We start from the raw sequence: 19,934 nt of genomic DNA, 5'->3' as shown, positions 1-19,934 counted from the left end.
AATGTATATTTAGTTTTTTAACACTGTAATTATATTAAGTGTCATAGCGCAAAAAATAATAATGAATCAAAATCCAAAATTAAGGCTCCAATTATTATATAATCTCAAATGTTCCGCCTAAAAAATGTATTGGGTGAAAATATTGCATGTTTTGTGTTTTTTCCATTGTTTCCCCCCTTTAATGTTGATCTAGAGATTTAAAACTTGAATAATAATGAAAATAGCAATACTGAATAATGACACATTTTTAATATTTTTTTGCCCAAAACCCTTAGGGGTCCCCGGGATTATAACTGAGTGCCGGCCTAAATGTATATTTATATATATATATATTGCATTGGTTTTTAAAATACAAAATATGAAAATGGCCCCCGCTTGCTTTGATTTTTTTTAGTGTGCGGCCCTCAGTGGAAAAAGTTTGGACACCCCTGCTGTAAAGCGCCCGCTGGGAATTACCTGGCGAATGATTGGCTCCTCGGCTTGACTGACGTCTAAAGCAGCCAATAGGGAGCCAGAGCAGGATCTTTATAATCCCTCCCTCCTCCGAGCAGGAGGCGGCAAACTCGAGAGCGAAGCCCGTCGCTGTGGACTTTTGACACGGACACGCAGCGACACGGCAGGACCTTTTTTCCACGGATAAACTCAAGACTCTTGCTGGGACGACGACTGAAACTACAAGGTAAAACAAACAAACAAACAAAAAACTCCTTTTAGAGTATTGTATTTCCTCATAAATGCGTCCATTGCTGCCTTCGTAGAAACATGACCGTTTCCTGTCCTTAAAATATTTATATTTTAAAGCAAAAATAAATCATAAATTAAGGCCTTTTCGAAGCAGGGAGTGTTATTTAATTTGGAAAGTATTGTGCGGTCAAAGTCAAAACAAAAATGTGTGTTTTTTTAAAAACGGTTTTACATACTAAATAGTCGTTTTTAATCACGTGACGAGCCCACCTAACATAAAGGGGTTTATTTGCACACGTGATCCATATAAACACCGGAAATGCACAAATTGGAAACATTTAATTAGGTCCGACAATTTTGTAGTGAATAAAGTTAATTATTATAATATTGTGCTATAAAGGAATGGCAATATTATTTATGTTATGCAAAGTTGTGTAATTATTATCAATGCACAATACTTGACATACAAAACAGTCTAATAAAACAAAATGTCACAATTTCGCATCTTATTATTATGGGGTTTATAGTCTTAATTAGTTGAAATAATTAAATATTAAATTAAGCACACAAAAAAATGCTGGGACATTTTTGATAACCCAATTTATGAGTTATGGGCTAAATTTTGGAGTTTTTTTCTATGAATAGCAATCGATTAGTGGGTATTATTTTAACTCAATTTCTGGGTTTTCAAAAATGATTAACCATATTTGGGTTGTTTTTCAACGAGTAACCCATTTTTGGGGGGAAAAGACAGAACAAACAAAATAAAGACATGCCGATCGCACGGGAAGCTAAGGAAACGCAAGAATCCTGTGATGGGGTGGCGACTTGTCCAGGGTGTACTCCGCCTTCCGCCCGATTGCAGCTGAGATAGGCACCGGCGACCCCAAAGGGAATAAGCGGTAGAAAATGGATGGGCTTTTTTTTTTTTTTTTTTTTTTTTCTTGAAGGGAATTTTATTATGGGTTCATCACACAAACATTATTTACCATGATTGAGTTAGCATAACTCAACTTTTGGGTTCAATAGATAGTACTTTATTGATTATTTCAGGAAAATTAAATAAAGTAAATAAATAAGTATAAATCCATCCATTTTTCTACCACTTATTTCCTTTTTGGGGTGCCTATCTCAGCTACAATCGGGCGGAAGGCAGCGTACACCCTGGACAAGTCACCACCTCATCGCAGGGCCAACACAGATAGACAGACAACATTCACACTCACATTCACACACTAGGGCCAATTTAGTGTTGCCAATCAACCTATCCCCAGGTGCATGTCTTTGGAAGTGGGAGGAAGCCGGAGGGAACCCACGCATTCACGGGGAGAACATGCAAACTCCACACAGAAAGATCCCGAGCCTGGGATTGAACCCTGACTTCTCAGGACCTTCGTATTGTGAGGCAGACGCACTAACCCCTCTTCCACCGGGAAGCCCAATAAGTATATATACAAATTAAAATTAAAAATAAATAATAAGTAAATCATTCAACCCAATAGTTTGGGTTGGGAACAACCCAACATTAAGTTATCACAACTCAACTATTTTGGGTTAAATAATTCAACCCAATAGTTTGGGTTGGGAACAACCCAACATTAAGTTATCACAACTCAACTATTTTGGGTTAAATAATTCAACCCAATAGTTTGGGTTGGGAACAACCCAACATTAAGTTATCACAACTCAACTATTTTAGGTTAAATAATTCAACCCAATAGTTTGGGTTGGGAACAACCCAACATTAAGTTATCACAACTCAACTATTTTTGATTAAATAATTCAACCCAATAGTTTGGGTTGGAAACAACCCAACATTAAGTTATCACAACTCAACTTTTTTTGGGTTACATAATTCAACGCAAAAGTTGGGTTGCAAAAAAACTAACCCAGAATGTTGAGTTAAAATAACTCAAAGGTTTCGTCCTTTTTCTGACCCAGCAGTTGGGTTATTTTTTAACCCAACATTTTTTAGTGTGTATTAAAAAAAAAAAGCTTGATTGAGTGATTGAAACTTTTATTAGTAGATTGTACAGTACATACTCCGCACAATTGACCACTAAATGGTAACACCCCGAATAAGTTTTTCCACGTTAAAAAATTCACGCTAATCGCATAAATAAGAATAATCTATTAACCAGACATTGAAATATGCATAATTTGTCTCCGCATGCACAACAAATATTGTTTATAAAATAGGTAAAAATATGGGGGTCCCCCGCTATGAGAGGCCCCGGCAAAGAGCAGCTTGTGGGGCCCCTGAGGCGTCGCTCCATCAAGTCACATCCGTGCACGGCCATTACAGAGTCGCACTGTACATGTATGCCAATCTCCATAATGACGCCTTGATAATCGAAGCATTGAGCAGAGCTGCCATGCGTGGGGCCCCTGCAGTGCAGCCTGGGGCCTTAACGACACCCCACGACCCCTGTGACACACACACACACACATACACACACTTTATAAGTGTTTTGTCTGCAGGTGCACACATGCAAGTGTGGATCCCAGTTCCATGTACAGTTATTAAAAAAAATCCACAAATAAATAAAAAAATAAGCAAATATCAGGAGGCCTTCTCCCTCGCACGTGTCAGCGGTGATGATAAATGGCGGGCCCCGCAGTCGAAACCTATTTGCACTTCCATTAGACGGCCAGCCAAATGGGGATCAACGTGCATATTTTGACCCGCGGAGGAGCCATACATCTCCGCCAAAACGTTGCCCGGGGCCGATGGGATAAGGGGCCGCCAGAGAGGGGAGCGGAGGGACGGAAGGGTGGGGGGGCCGGCGGGGTGGCATTCAACTCAAATACTTGAGGGACTAAAAGTAAATGTTTAGCAAGCACCTTCTGTCCCGCAGCAAAACACCTTCTGTCCCGCACAATCCACCTATAGTCTCACCACATTCTGCTGCAGAATGTTTATTTACATGCACCATAATACATTGTATTATTAACAATAATAGCATGCACAATAATACATTGTATTATTAATGCACAATAATACATCTTATTATTAATAACAGCATGCACCATAATACATTTGTATGATTAACAATAATAGCATGCACCATAATACATTATTAACAATAGCACAATGACCATGATACATTTGTATTATTAACAATTATACAATGACTATAATACATGTTATTATTAACAATAATAGCATGCACCATTTGTATTTTTAACAATAATACAATGACCATAATACATTTGTATTATTAACAATAATACAATGACTATAATGCGTGTTTATTATTAACAATAACAGCATGACCATAATGCATTTGTATCATTAACAAATTACTAAAACATTTGTATTATTAACAATAATAAAATGACCATAATACACTTGTATTATTAATAATAATATGATGACTATCGTACGTTATCAATAAGAGAATGACCATAATACATTTTTTTAATAATATTATGACCGTAATACATTTTTATTTTTAACAATACTACAAATTACCATAATATATTTGTATTATTAACAAAATTACAGTAATACATTTGTATTATTAACAGTAACAAAATGACCGTAATGCATTTGTATTATTAAACAATCCATCCATTCATTTTCTACCGCTTACTCCCTTGGGGGTCGCGGGCGGCGCTGGTGCCTATCTTAGCTACAATCGGGCAGAAGGCGGTGTACACCCTGGACAAGTCGCCACCTCATCGCAGGGCTGTATTATTAATAATAATAATTATACAATTACTATAGTACATTAACAATAATAAAGTGACATAATACATTTGTATTATTAATAATAATACGATGACTATAGTACGTTATAAATAAGAGAATGACCATAATACATTTTTAAATAATGTAATGACCATAATACATTTGTAATATTAACAATAATAAAAAAATACCATAATATATTTGTATTATTAACAATAATAAAATGACCATAATACATTTGTATTATTAATAATACAATTACTATAGTACATTAACAATAATTGAATGACCATAATACATTTGTATTATTAACAATAATCAAAATTACCATAATACATTTGTATTATTAACAAAATTACTGTAATACATTTGTATTATTACAATAAAAAAATGACCATAATGCATTTGTATTATTAATAATAAAATTACTATGGTACATTAGCAATAATATAATGACCATAATACATTTGTATTATTAATAGTACAATTACTGTATTACACTAACAATAATAGAATGACCATTATACATTTGAATTATTAATATTAGAATGACCATAATACGTTTGTATTATTAACAATGATAGAATGACCACATTACATTTGTATTATTAATAGAATGAACATAATACATTTGTATTATTAACAATATTAGAATGATCATAATACATGCTTATTATTAACAATTATAACATGCACCACAATACATGTTTATTATTAACAATAATACAATCCCCATATTTATATTATGAACAATAATGGAATGACCATAATATATTTGTATTATTATCAATAATAGCATGACCATAATGCATATTTGTTATTAACAATAATACAATGTCTATGATACATGTTTATTATTAACAATAATATCATGGCTATAAAATATATGTATTATTAATAGAATGACATTAGCACATGATTATTATTAACAATAATATAATGACCAACATACATCTATATTATTAACATAAGTCGAATAACAATAAATAATAAATATTTATTAATAACAATAGTAGAATGACCATAATACATTTGTATTATTAACAATAGTAGAATGGCCACAATACATGTTTATTATTAACAATACAATGACCATAATACATCTTTGTTATTAACAATAATATAATTACTATAATACATGATTATTATTAAAAATAATATAATAACCATCATACATGTTTATTATTTAAAAAAATAGTGGAATGACAATAAATACATGTTCATTTTTAACAATAGCATGTTTATTATTAATATTAATAGCATGACCATAATGTGTTTTCATTAATAACAATAATAGAATAACTACAATACATGATTATTGTTAGGAATAATATAATGACGATAATACATGTTTATTATTAATGATAGTGGAGTGACAATAAATAATACATGTGTATTATTAACGATAGTAGAATGCCCATAATACATGTTTATTATTAACAATAATAAAATGACAAATGCTGCACAATTCTCGGTGTTGACATAAACATAATCCACCTTTCATAGAGTACATTTAAATATTTTAGAGCATGTCCGGTTTATGCAAAATCCCTCCATAAAATGTCATCAATTTGCACTTACATTTTAGTGTGTGCACGTGCATCTCAATAAATGATGACATCGTGCAATATTTGCATATTTCATGTAATGCAGAGGTGCAGTTTAGTCCCAAAGAACGAATAAAAGTTCAGGAGGTCACTTTTAAAACCGACTGAATTTAGTTTAAACTACAATCCAACACTTTGAAACATTTCACTCCTGAAATCAATTAACTTCTCATGAAATACATTCTCATTTTAGTAAGAGGCGTCTTCTTATGTATAATTATAGCATCTAAATGACATGTAGAAACTTAAATGTCGATGCATTTCATGAACATGACAAATATATTGCATGCATGTGGAATAATCATAAATACATTTTGTTTGCTGACATAGAAACACTCAATATTAAATATTACAATCAACACAATTAAAATGGTAATTTAGCCTACTGTACAGAACTGTAATCAGAATTGATCTCATCTGCATAACAACATATGTAAAACAGTGCATCACTTTAAGCTTTTGCCACAATAATAATTATATTGTATTCTCTGACAATGCAACCAAGTAACTTATATAGAAAAAATAATAATTAAAATAATAATAATATATATTCTAGTCAAATTGAGGCAGCTGGTACGAAGGTCCTGGGTTCGATCCCTTTCTGTTTGCCGTTTGCATGTTCTCCCTTGGACTGCATGGGTTCCTTACATGCACCTGGGAATAGGCCCCTCCCACTTCCCCATACATGCACCTGATAAGTTGATTGACAACAGTAAATGGTTCTTAGTGTGTGAATATTGTCTGTGTGTTGGCCCTGGTCACTTGACCAGGGAGTACCACGCCACGCCCCGCCACCCTGAGAGGGACAAACGGTAAAAAATGGTTGGATGGTCAAATTGGATTAAATGACAGAATATGTTTTTTAAGTTCTTGTCAAACAGCAGGAGAAAAAAGTCCCACTTGATGTCATTGATCATCGTAATAATAGTTTGGGCCGACATTTGTCTCCTCTTGTCCTTACTAATACATATCTAACCAGTACTTGCTAATACTTATCTAATCAGTACTTGCTAATACTTATCTAATCAGTCATTACTAATACTTATCTAATAAGTCCTTGCTAATATATATCTAATTAGTCCTTACTAATACATATCTAATCAGTCCTTACTAATACATATCTAATCAGTCCTTACTAATACTCATCTAATCAGTCCTTACTAATACTCATCTAATCAGTCCTTACTAATACTTATATAATCAGTCCTTACTATCCATCCATCCATCCATTTTCTACCGCTTATTCCCTTTTGGGGTCGCGGGGGGCGCTGGCGCCTATCTCAGCTACAATCGGGCGGAAGGCGGGGTACACCCTGGACAAGTCGCCACCTCATCGCAGGGCCAACACAGACAGACAGACAACATTCACACTCACATTCACACACTAGGGCCAATTTAGTGTTGCCAATCAACCTATCCCCAGGTGCATGTCTTTGGAAGTGGGAGGAAGCCGGAGTACCCGGAGGGAACCCACGCATTCACGGGGAGAACATGCAAACTCCACACAGAAAGATCCTGAGCCTGGATTTGAACCCAGGACTGCAGGACCTTCGTATTGTGAGGCAGACGCACTAACCCCTCTGCCACCCTTACTAATACATATCTAATCAGTCCTTACTAATACTCATCTAATCAGTCCTTACTAATAATTATCTAATCAGTCCTTACTAATACTTATATAATCAGTCCTTACTAATACTTATCTAATCAGACCTTACTAATACTTATCTAATCAGTCCTTACTAATACTTATCTAATCAGACCTTACTAATACGTATCTAATCAGTCCTTACTGGGGTTGTACGGTATACCGGTACAGGTAAAGTATCGCGGTGCTAGCGAATGAAGAATGGTACTATGCTCTATTTGAAAAGTACCGGTTCCCGGGCATGACGGCGCGTCGTCACGTCATGACATTGCTGGTTTTACGAGCAGAGGAGCATGCTCGGCAGCGCGCGCACACAGAGTACTTATGAGCAGACACAGTGTATAGCCAGAAAAGGGAGAATGGACGCATTTTGACCTAAAAAGTAAAGATAGAGGTGAAGTTATAACACTAAAACGCCCTCAGGAAGAGCTGCTTTAAGACATGGCTAGCTAGCTAGCGGCTAACGTCCATTCGCAGTCGGCAGTGTTTTAGCTATTTCTAAATCACTAATCCTCGCCTCCATGGCGACAAATAAATTAAGTTTCTTACAAGTATCATCCCTGCAGGATGAAAAAATAGCTAAACATGCTTCACTACATACCGTAGGAGGATACGATAGCTCACCGGCATCACAATGTAAACAAATACTAAGTACAACAGCGTATTTAGTCGATACTACTATGACTACATCGATATTTTTTATTGTCACAAAACCTTTTTTCCTTTTTAAAAAATTCTTATTATCTTTATAAACTCAGGAAATATGTCCCTGGACACATGAGGACTTAGAATATGACCAGTGTATGATCCTGTAACTACTCGCTATCGGATCGATACCTACATTTGTAGTATGCAAAGTATCCAAACAACAGAAGAATAAGTGATTATTACATTTTAACAGAAGTGTAGATAGAACATGTTGAAACAGGAAGTAAGCAGATATTAACAGTAAAGTGAACAAGTAAATTTATAATACATTTTTACAGCTTGTCCCTCACAATTTTGACAAAATAGAATGTTAAATGACACAATATGTTACTGCATATGTCAGCAGACTAATTAGAAGCCTTTCTTTGTTTACTTACTACTGAAAGACAAGTTGTCTAGTATATTCACTATTTTACTTAAGGACAACATTTTTCTTCGAATACAATAATAAACATGTTTAATGTACTCTAAAATGTTTTGGTAAAATAAAGCCAATAATGCCATTAGTGTGGTCCTCCTTATTTAGAAAAGTACCGAAAAGTATCAAAATACATTTTGGTACCTAAAATATTGGTATCGGGACAACACTCTTCCTTACTAATACATATCTAATCATCCATCCATATTCCTCTGCCTATTCAAAGTTGTATCACGGGGGCAGCAGCCTAAGCAGGGAAGCCCAGACTTCCCTCTCCCCAGCCACTTCGTCCAGCTTCTCTCGGGGGACCCAGAGTCGTTCCCAGGCCAGCCGGGAGACATGGTCTTTCCAACATGTCCTGGGTCTTCCCCGTGGCCTCTTACTGGTCAGACATACCCCAAATACCTCCCTAGGGAGGCATTCGGGTGGCATCCATCCCAGATACCTGAACCACCTCATCTGGCTCCTCTCGATGTGGAGGAGCAGAGGCTTTACTTTGAGCTCCTCCCGGATGGCAGAGCTTCCCTATCTCTAAGGGAGAGAGACCCGTCACCCGACGGAGGAAACTCATTTTGGCCGCTTGTACCCATGATCTTGTCATTTCTGTCATAACCCAAAGCCCTACCCTGTGAACGTAGATCTACTGGGGACGGCGTAGCGCAGTGGCAGAGTGGCCGTGCGCAACCCGAGGGACCCGGGTTCAAGTCCCACCTAGTACCAACCTCGTCACGTCCGTTGTGTCCTGAGCAAGATACTTCACCCTTGCTCCTGATGGGTGCTGGTTAGCGCCTTGCATGGCAGCTCCCTCCATCAGTGTGTGAATGTGTGTGTGAATGGGTAAATGTGGAAGTAGTGTCAAAGCGCTTTGAGTACCTTGGAGGTAGAAAAGCGCTATACAAGTACAACCCATTTATCATTTATTTACTAGTATATTGAAAGCTTTGCCTTCCGGCTCACCTCCTTCTTCACCACAACGGCTCGATACAGTGTCCACATTACTGAAGACGCCGCACCGATCCCCCTGTTGATCTCACGGTCCACCCTTCTCTCACTTGTTAACAAGACTCCGAGGTACTTGAATTCTGTCCATTTAAATTATGAACTAAATCAGTGATAAAGGGCAGCCTTGGCGGAGTCCAACCCGCACTGGAAACGGGTCAGACTGGGCAATGCGGACCAAGCTCTGACACTGATCATACAGCGAGCAAACCGCCACAATCAGATAGTCCAATACCCCATACTCCCCGAGCACTCACCAAATGACTTCCCAGGGGATACGTTCGAATGCCTTCTCCAAGTCCACAAAGCACATGTAGACTGGTTGGGCCACCTCCCATGCACCCTCAAGAACCCTGCCAAGCGTATAGAGCTGGTCCACAGTTTCACACTGCTATTCCTAAATCCGAGTTTCGACTATCCAGCTTAGCCTCGTATCCAATACACCCAAATAGACCTTACCGGAAAGGCTGAGGAATGTGATCCCACAATATTTGGAACACACCCTCAGTCCTTACTAATGTATATCCAATCATGTCCTGACTAATACTTATCTAATCACTCCTTACTAATTAATAAATATCCAATCAGTTCTTACTAATACTTATCTAATCAGTCCTTACTAATACATATCCAATCAGTCCTTACTAATAGATATCTAATTAAGTCCTTACTAATACATATCTAATCACTTCTTACTAATTAAGTCCTTACTAATTAATACTTATCTGACAACTTTGTGTGTGAGATACTGCATGAAGGAATGTTCCTGTTCCTGCAGTCCATTAATGAGATTTAGATTTTAAAGATAGTCTACAATAAAATAGGACAGGGTCACTTTAATTAATCACTATTAGAAAAATAATCCCGAACAAATCCCTTTTTTAACGATGTTCCTATTATGATGTTTTTCTTGGGGGGATCCCACTCATGAATAAAGCATCCGTCACACTCCATCGTGGGAATGAGTGGTAATTACCCCAATTAAAAGTCCTTTGTATAATTAATGGAATGAGCAGAGCGATAATTGGATGTTAATGGATAACACCTTTGTTGGGGGCCAAACACGAACAGCCGGGGGGGGCCTTTGGGCGCAGTGAGCCGTCTGTCACGTGCTCATCTTTCTGCCCTCTGCTCCCAGCATGCAACACTACGGCGTGAACGGCTACTCTCTGCACGCCATGAACTCCCTCAGCGCCATGTACAACCTCCACCAGCAGGCGGCGCAACAGGCGCAGCACGCGCCCGACTACCGGCCCTCCGTGCACGCGCTCACGCTGGCAGAGAGACTAGCAGGTACTTGAGTGTGCCCGCACACACACACACACACACACACACACACATACAGGTTTTCATTTGGAATGGGGACGAAGTTGTTGTTCATGACTTGTGGGGACCACCCTTTCTACAGGTTGTGGAGGCATAAAAAAAAATGAGGTAAAATGGCCACTGCCCAGTTAGCTCATACATGTCTTTAAATCTCTGGATTGATGAAGTAATGTGCTGATCATTCTTACTGGGGAACCTGGGGAAAAAGAGTTAATATGGTTCATGGGGACCAAATTTGAATAGTTTTGCATAATTCACACAAAATTGTACATGTTAGGGTTTACCCTAACCCTACAAGTTTTATGGACCAATGCTTAAAAATCACTTAGTCAGATCCATTCTGAAGATGCCTATCATTTAAAAATGTTTCCCTTTAGGGGACCTGTTTTTTTTGTCCCCATACCATCCGAGGTCCCTTAAAGGTGACTGTAAACAGAGCAATGTCCCCATTAAGTAGGCATTGCCAAAACACACACACACACACACACACACACACACACACACACACACACACACACACACATTCAGGTTATCATTTGGAATGGGGACGAAGTTGTTGATCGTGACTTGTGGGGACCACTCTTTCTACAGGTTGTGGAGGCATAAAAAACAATGTGGTAAAATGGCCACTGCCCAGTTAGCTCATACATGTCTTTAAATCTCTGGATTGATGAAGTAATGTGCTGATCATTCTTACTGGGGACCCTGGGGAAAATAATTAATATGGTTCATGGGCACCAAATTTAAATAATTAAGCATAATTCACACACATTTGTACGTGTTAGGGTTAGGGTTAATTCTAACCCTACAAGTTTTATGGACCAAAGCTTAAAAATCACTTAGTCAGATTCATTCTGAAGATACCTATCATTTATAAAGGTTTCCCTTTAGGGGACCTGTTTTTTTGTCCCCATACCGTCAGAGGTCCCTTAAAGGTGACTGTAATCAGAGCGATGTCCCCATTATGTAAGCATTACCAGAACACACATACAGGTTATCATTTGGAATGGGGCCCAAGTTGTTGTTCATGACTTGTGGGGACCACCCTTTCTACAGGTTGTGGAGGCATAAAAAAATTAGGTAAAATGGCCACTGCCCAGTTAGCTCATACACGTCTTTAAATCTCTGGATTGATGAAGTAATGTGCTGATGATTCTTACTGGGGACCCTGGGGAAAAGAGTTCATATGGTTCATGGGTACCAAATTTGAATAGTTTTGCATAATTCACACAAAATTGTACATGTTAGGGTTTACCCTAACCCTACAAGTTTTATGGACCAATGCTTAAAAATCACTTAGTCAGATCCATTCTGAAGATGCCTATCATTTAAAAATGTTTCCCTTTAGGGGACCTGTTTTTTTGTCCCCATACTGTCAGAGGTCCCCTAAAAGTTTAAACAGAGCGATGTCCCCATTAAGTCATCATTGCCAGAACACATACACACAAGGTGTATTTATTGGACCTTTCAATCAAAGGTGTTTATAGAACAATCTTGACCGTGAAAAAAAAAACAAGTATTAAAAAAAAATTTGCATTATAATGAAAAGATGGATTTGGAGTAAAAAAAAAGTCCATGTTAGTTCTGAATGTGTATGGTCTTGTGAGTTGAACAAGTGTAACTTTGAATAGGGGGCAGATATTACTGTATAATAAGCTTCCTTCATTATTTATTTTAAATGTTATTTTGATATTTTTTTGTTTGAGCTTACATGAATTTAAATAAAACAAAAAAAAAATCTAGTTAATTCCTAATAATAATGTTTAATCAGGTTAGTTACACTTCTGAATTTGGATTGATCGTGATTTAAATTAACTTCAAAAAGAGCCCAAAGTTCAGACATGAATGTAGTTTTAATGTCATACGGGAACATTTTAGATCAGATTTTAGATAACCGATTCCAAACCGTTATGGTCTAGTATCGATTCCCAAATCAAAATTGCGATACTTTTGATACTTTAGTTATTACAGATAGTGTATATCATTATAGGAACTAACTAGATCACTGAGACCTTACATAAAATTGGTGGGGAAAAACGTGTGTGTATGTATGACTTATATATATATATATATATATATATATATATATATATATATATATATATATATATATATATATATATATATATATATATATATATATATATATATATATATGATGTATGTGTATATATATATATACATACACACTAATACAAATCTAATTAAGTCTTTAGTAATATATATCTAACCAGTCCTTACTAAATAACACATATCTAATCACGTTGTTACTAATTAATAGGTATCTAATCAGACTAATACATTTATATATACATGTGTGTGTGTGTGTGTGTGTATATATATATATATATATATATATATATATATATACATATATACACAGATATATATATACACACACATATATACATGCATATACATACACACACACACAAAAAAGATTTACTGTATGTACATACATATATATATACATACACACACATATATATACACACATATACATACACACGCACACAAAAAAATATATATACAGTATATGTATGTATGTACAGTATGTATGTATGTGTATACATGGAGTACCTGAAGTAGCATGTACAGGCACAATAAATTATGTAGTACACACATAATTAATTGCCATAATCTTTTTTTAGTTACTTTTGACCTAAATTAAATGCAAAAACAGAAAAAAGGAGCAACAATGCGTAATGCGAGGAACAAGGTTGAACTGTTGATACTTCAAGCTAACATGCAGGATTGTTTTTGACTTTAAATACAACTTTATAGCATATTGGATTACCTTTAGACCTTTTTCCACCAACATGAAAACAATACAAAAATGGCCCACGCATCCTTTCATTTTCCCGCATGCAAATTTTGGATAAGTGATTGTCAAACTTGGGTTATGTGGGCTTCATCTAGATAATCACTTCATTAAATATTCAAACACAGTGTTACTGTTCAAACTGTGTCTAATTTTACAGTGGCCAAAAATATGAAATATACTTGATAAATGAAACCTCTGCCTTTTTTTAATTATTGCTTAGGCCTACTATCTTACTTTTTTTCCTGAGGTGCTAATTGGTGAACATACTTGAAATACTTAGTGCACAAGTTCCTGTACTGTGCAAGCGTAATGTCATCAAACCAACCTGCCTCTGCCTCGACATAAGAACTCACTAAAGTCTGCTTTCAATAAAACTCGCCGTGTTTTCTCTTCCAACGGCTGCGCATTTCAAGACATCATCCTGGAGGCTCGCTACGGCTCTCAGCACCGCAAACAACGTCGGAGCCGCACGGCCTTCACCGCCCAGCAGCTGGAGGCTCTGGAGAAGACCTTCCAGAAGACCCACTACCCCGACGTGGTGATGCGGGAGCGGCTGGCCATGTGCACCAACCTGCCTGAGGCCCGAGTGCAGGTCAGCCTGGTCCACGACGAGGACTTAAACCTTAGACAGCATGGCAGTGTGTTATACGTAAGAACTAATCGAACACATGACGGCTACTACAGCCTCCCTATAATTATCAGGTTACTGTATGATAACGAGTTGAGATCATATTACGTCAAGGAGACACATGAGTGCACAGCTGGGGGGTCCAAACTTTTGGACTTGAGGGCCACATTTGGCTGACAAAATATGGCCAGGGGCCGAAAGCTGACTGCATGTAAAGTAATATATATATATATATATATATATATATATATATATATATATATATATATATATATATATATATATATATATATATATATATATATATATATATATATTACACACACACACATCCCTCAATCCACTTTCCTACCACTTGTCCCTTTTGGGTTCACGGGGGGTAGCGAAGCCAGTACAAATATGTACAGCATGTATGTATGTATATATATATATATATATATATATATATATATATATATATATATATATATATATATATATATATATATACACACATACATGTATATACATACAGTATATATACACATATATACAGTATATATATATATATATATATATACATAGATACATATATATCTACACGTGTGTATAAATATACATATGTGTATACATATATATACCCATTTATATTATATACACACACATATATGTATAAACATGTATATATACACATTTATATTATATATTTTTATACACATGTATGTATATATATATGTATACATACGCACATATGTATGTGTATACATATACGTGTATACATACATATATATACATTTATATGATATACATTTATATTTTATATAAAATATACATACATACATATATATATATACAGTATATATAAATACATACACCTATATACACGCACACACACATTATAATAATAAAATTGATATTTAATTGGATATTAAGAGTATGTGAAAGTTGGACTCCTACCTTGTTTTCTTCTGTGACGACCTCCTTAAAGTTTTGTAATAAATCATAAATATCAAGCATCTAAAATGCAGACAACCATGGCGAATTGCAGAGAATGTCTTGCATTTTTCCCATCATGCATTGTAATGGATTTAAAAATGGGTGCAATTTTGAATTATGTGTTTGGGTTTGGACATTTTTTTTTGTAATATCCACAAAGTTCAGTGAGCAGGTTGACTTTTCATGTTGATTCATTCGCACCATGAGTGGGAAAGGTTGGTGGGATTGGGTCATATATGTAAATGCTGTGCTGTGGACACTTCAATGTACAATCCATGGTGATTAACCTGAATTACTCACACGATGGCGGCAAACTTGTAGCGATCACACTGTCAGATATCTTAAGCCGTAGTTTGGACACTCCTGGTATCAAAATGGGTTGAAACTTCCAACGCAAAGCACATGACTGCACCAATCAAACACTGAGCACTGACCAACGCCCAACATGTCTCCGTAGGTCTGGTTCAAGAACCGCAGGGCCAAGTTCCGTAAGAAGCAGCGCAGCCTCCAGAAGGAGCAGCTGCAGAAGCAGAAGGAGCCCACAGGTGAAGGAACGACCGAGAAGGACGACGGCCCGCCCTCCACCACCTCCGCCAACACCCCGCCTGACTCCCAGCCGCCCCCGTCCTCCTCCTCCTCCACGTCCCTGGGGACGGCAGAGGGTCCCGTGGTGCGCCCGCTACCGCTCCACATGGAAGTCAACGTCACGTCGGCGGAGCAGTCCGGCAGCGAGTCTGCCACGGAGGACAACGCCACCGACAAGGAGGACGAGAGTAAATGTCTGCAGCCGGAGGAGGTGCAGAGCGAGGGAGCCATGACACCGGGCGACGACTCGTCCCCTTACAAGAGACTCAGCCCTAAAGCAGGTAGGACGCCGCCACAGTCGAGGCTGATCAAATTCTAGGAATACATTTGGTCAAATATAGTTGGAATAAAAGTTGTTTTGAGGTCCTAATTTGGATCAGATCTAAAATGTACTTCTGTTTTATGCTTGAAATGTAGATTCTTGCCTCAGCGTTACAAATGTCAACAAATAGGACAAAAGTCAAACTACAAAGATCAGTAGTTCCCCACAGGGATCTTCTCCTATTTCCCATACATTCATTCATGGCCACTGCAACTAATAAAACATTGCTAATAGTCATGTCAAATAATACTTTAACAAATTAGATTAATCACACTTTAGGTTGTTCCTTGCTTGCACAATTTGCCAACTAGCACATCAGTCGAAGTCCTTTTATGCTGATGATTTCTGTGGTTGTGGTAAAGAAACATGTGTGGTCAACATCAATTGCGTGATTAATCTGCAAATATATACTGTACATTATTAATGTACAGTATGTGACGTGTTTATGCATATATGTATGTGTGTATGTATATTTATATATATATATATATATACACTGTATGTATATGCATAATATATATGTGTATATATGTACATATGTATATGCGTATATATGCACACATACATATATACACATTTACATGTATATACATTATACATCTATACACATATTGAATATTCATTATTTATATATATATATATATACACACACACACACACACACATATATATATACATATATATATGTATGTATGTATGTATGTATATATATATATATATATATATATATATATATGTATGTATGTGTATATGTCTGTATATATACATACATGTGTGTATATATATATGTATATGTATGTATATATACGCATTGTGTATGTCCATCCATCCATCCATTTTCTACCGCTTATTCCCTTTGGGGTCGCAGGGGGCGCTGGTGCTTATCTCAGCAACAATCGGGCGGAAGGTGGTGTATACACCCTGGACAAGTCGCTACCTCATCGCAGGGCCAACACAGATAGACAGACAACAATCACACTCACATTCACACAGTAGGGCCAATTTAGTGTTGCCAATCAACCTATCCCCAGGTGTATATATGTATGTATATACAGTATATATATATGTGTATATATATATATACACACACACACACATATATATATGTATATATATACACACATATACACATAAACATATATACACACATATATATGTATATATATACACACATTTACACATACATACATACATATATTGACATACATTTGTGCATATATATATATATATATATATATGCACACATATATACACACACATGTATATATAAACACACACATATATATATATATATATATATATATATATATATATATATATATATATATATATATATATATAGTTACTTTACTTTCGGCCCAATGCAGCCCCCAAGTCACAAAGTTTAGACAAACACGATCTCTACATTACCTTACTTAAAACGTGATTTTTTTTTAATCTTTGCAGACTCACCCTGCATCTCTCCGTCCCTGACCCCGTCTTCGTCCAGCAGTGGCCTGGCCGCCGGTGGTCCGCTCCCCCAGAACCACTCCTACTCGTCCTCCCCCCTGAGCCTGTTCCGCCTGCAGGAGCAGTTCCGCCAGCACATGGCCGCCACCAACAACCTGGTGCACTACCCCGCTTTCGACCTGGGCGCCCCCTCGTCACTTCCCTACCTGGGCATGAACGTCAACATGCCGCCGGCGCCGCTGGGCACGCTGCCCTGCCAGTCCTACTACCAGTCGCTGTCCCACCACGCCCAGCAGGTGTGGAGCAGCCCGCTGCTGCAGGCGTCCGCCGCCGCCAGCCTGACCGGCCACAACAGCAAGACCACCAGCATCGAGAACCTGCGGCTCAGGGCCAAGCAACACGCCGCCTCGCTGGGACTGGACGCCTTGTCTAACTGAAACGCCCGCCTGGACGCAGGAGGACTTGAGGCCACATTTCCTAGCGGCTACTTCAACTAAAAAGAGGGACAAAAATAGAACTCGATGACGTGAACATTCATTCAAAGGACATATTGAAGGAGAAGGACTCATATGGCCCCCTTCTTGGGTGGAGGTTTGTTGTTTTGCAATGCATTCTGCTGGAAATGATGGAAAGCACCACTCGACATCGCAACTGACGCCGTGGTCAAAGTTGGAAATGCCACACAACACATTTTAAAGTAGCAGTATAGTGTAAAAACAAGTTGCCTCTATTTTGACACTATTATCATATATATCAAATTTATGACACCTAAATACTTACAATGTTTACAAATAAATAGATATGATAAAAATAATATCAATCTCACGGACATTCTCGAGCCATTTTAAGAATAAATGAGCACGTGACGAAGAGTAGGAACCACAGATCCCTTCCCCATCAACAACAATGCTAATCAAGCAGACTTTGCGAGAGCCAACAACGACTACTCATGATCCAGAACCTTATATTTTTGAGCCCGAACACAAAGAGGATGAGCAATAAGTTTTAGAAGCCGAGTGCTAAATGGATAGATTGGTTGATTGGGAATTTTAGTAGTAGATTTCACAGTACAGTACATATTACGTACAATTGACCGCTAAATGGTAACGCCCAAATAAGTTTTTCAACTTGTTTAAGTTGGGGTCCACGTTAATCAATTCATGGTAAACAATGCTAATCAAGCAGACTTTGCGAGAGCCAATGACGACTACTTATGATTCGGAACCTTATATTTTTGAGCCCGAACACAAAGAGGATGAGCAATAAGTTTTAGAGCAGAGTGGCGAAGCCAGTGCTATCGATTGATTGACTTTGTAGATTGCTTCACATATTCCGTACAATTGGGTCCTAAAAGTTGCATAATAGGAACAGGAATAAGTTTTTAAACTTTTATCAATTATGGTAAATTCATGAATGTAGCTTTACTGTGACACTATAGCGTTAGCATCACTGCTAGGTGCTAAAATGTACAAACAACCATAATAAAACAAACACTGTAATAGTTCCACGCTCGCTGGGACGCCGACCAATGGGACCCTCGCATCATTCCGTTTAGATGAAGATTCAGTCACAATCATCACAAAAGGGTTCAAAATAAGTGGTCGCAACTATCGTCTCTTTTGCTATCTCGACCAACCTGTCAGTCCACGGCCGCATTTGTCCACCGGCAGGTGAGAGGTGTGCATGAATTATAATCTAGGACGTACTTTTAGCAAATTTGAGATCAAGCAGAAGCGTGTCAAACAATAGCAGTGTAAGCTAGCATTAGCTCGATGCTATCAATGCGCCGCTACAATGGCGATAGCGCTTATAGTGTCAGTGGTTCCTTAGAAGGTTTTACGGGCGCAAAGAGGATTCTTGATCTGGTGGATTTGATCGGTAGCTGTTTAGCCAAGGTAACATGAAGTCGTGCTCATAAGTTGACATACCCTGGGAGAATTTATGATTTATTGGCCATTCTTCAGAGAATATGAATGATAAAACAAAAACCTTTCTTCCACTCATGCTTAATGTGTGAAGCTCTTTACTGGCAAACAACTGTGATTACTCCTTTTGAATCAAAATGAC

At 37.4% G+C, this 19,934-nt stretch overlaps 1 protein-coding gene across 1 annotated transcript; it reads left to right on the top strand.

Annotated features, from left to right (window-relative positions):
* Positions 1-490: 490 nt before the first annotated feature.
* On the top strand, positions 491-19,135 carry dmbx1a (diencephalon/mesencephalon homeobox 1a). Its single transcript, XM_061921110.1, has 5 exons — positions 491-679; positions 10,897-11,051; positions 14,322-14,500; positions 15,969-16,377; positions 17,865-19,135. Exons 2-5 carry the CDS (start codon positions 10,898-10,900, stop codon positions 18,302-18,304), a joined length of 1,182 nt encoding a protein of 393 aa, XP_061777094.1. The 5' UTR covers positions 491-679; position 10,897; the 3' UTR covers positions 18,305-19,135.
* The last annotated feature ends 799 nt before the right edge of the window (positions 19,136-19,934 follow it).

This window comes from Nerophis ophidion, linkage group LG14 (assembly GCF_033978795.1).
Source record: "Nerophis ophidion isolate RoL-2023_Sa linkage group LG14, RoL_Noph_v1.0, whole genome shotgun sequence".
Taxonomy (NCBI): domain Eukaryota; kingdom Metazoa; phylum Chordata; class Actinopteri; order Syngnathiformes; family Syngnathidae; genus Nerophis; species Nerophis ophidion.
Note: the sequence above shows the minus strand (reverse complement) of the source record. Positions and strands in the feature narration are given on the sequence as shown.

Excerpts from the sequence above, each read along its gene's own strand:
- dmbx1a (XM_061921110.1), top strand. The coding sequence starts at position 10,898 with ATGCAACACTACGGCGTGAACGGCTACTCTCTGCACGCCATGAACTCC. Across the intron at positions 11,052-14,321 it reads GCTGGCAGAGAGACTAGCAG|ACATCATCCTGGAGGCTCGC; the intron begins GTACTTGAGTGT and ends GCGCATTTCAAG. Across the intron at positions 16,378-17,864 it reads GAGACTCAGCCCTAAAGCAG|ACTCACCCTGCATCTCTCCG; the intron begins GTAGGACGCCGC and ends TAATCTTTGCAG.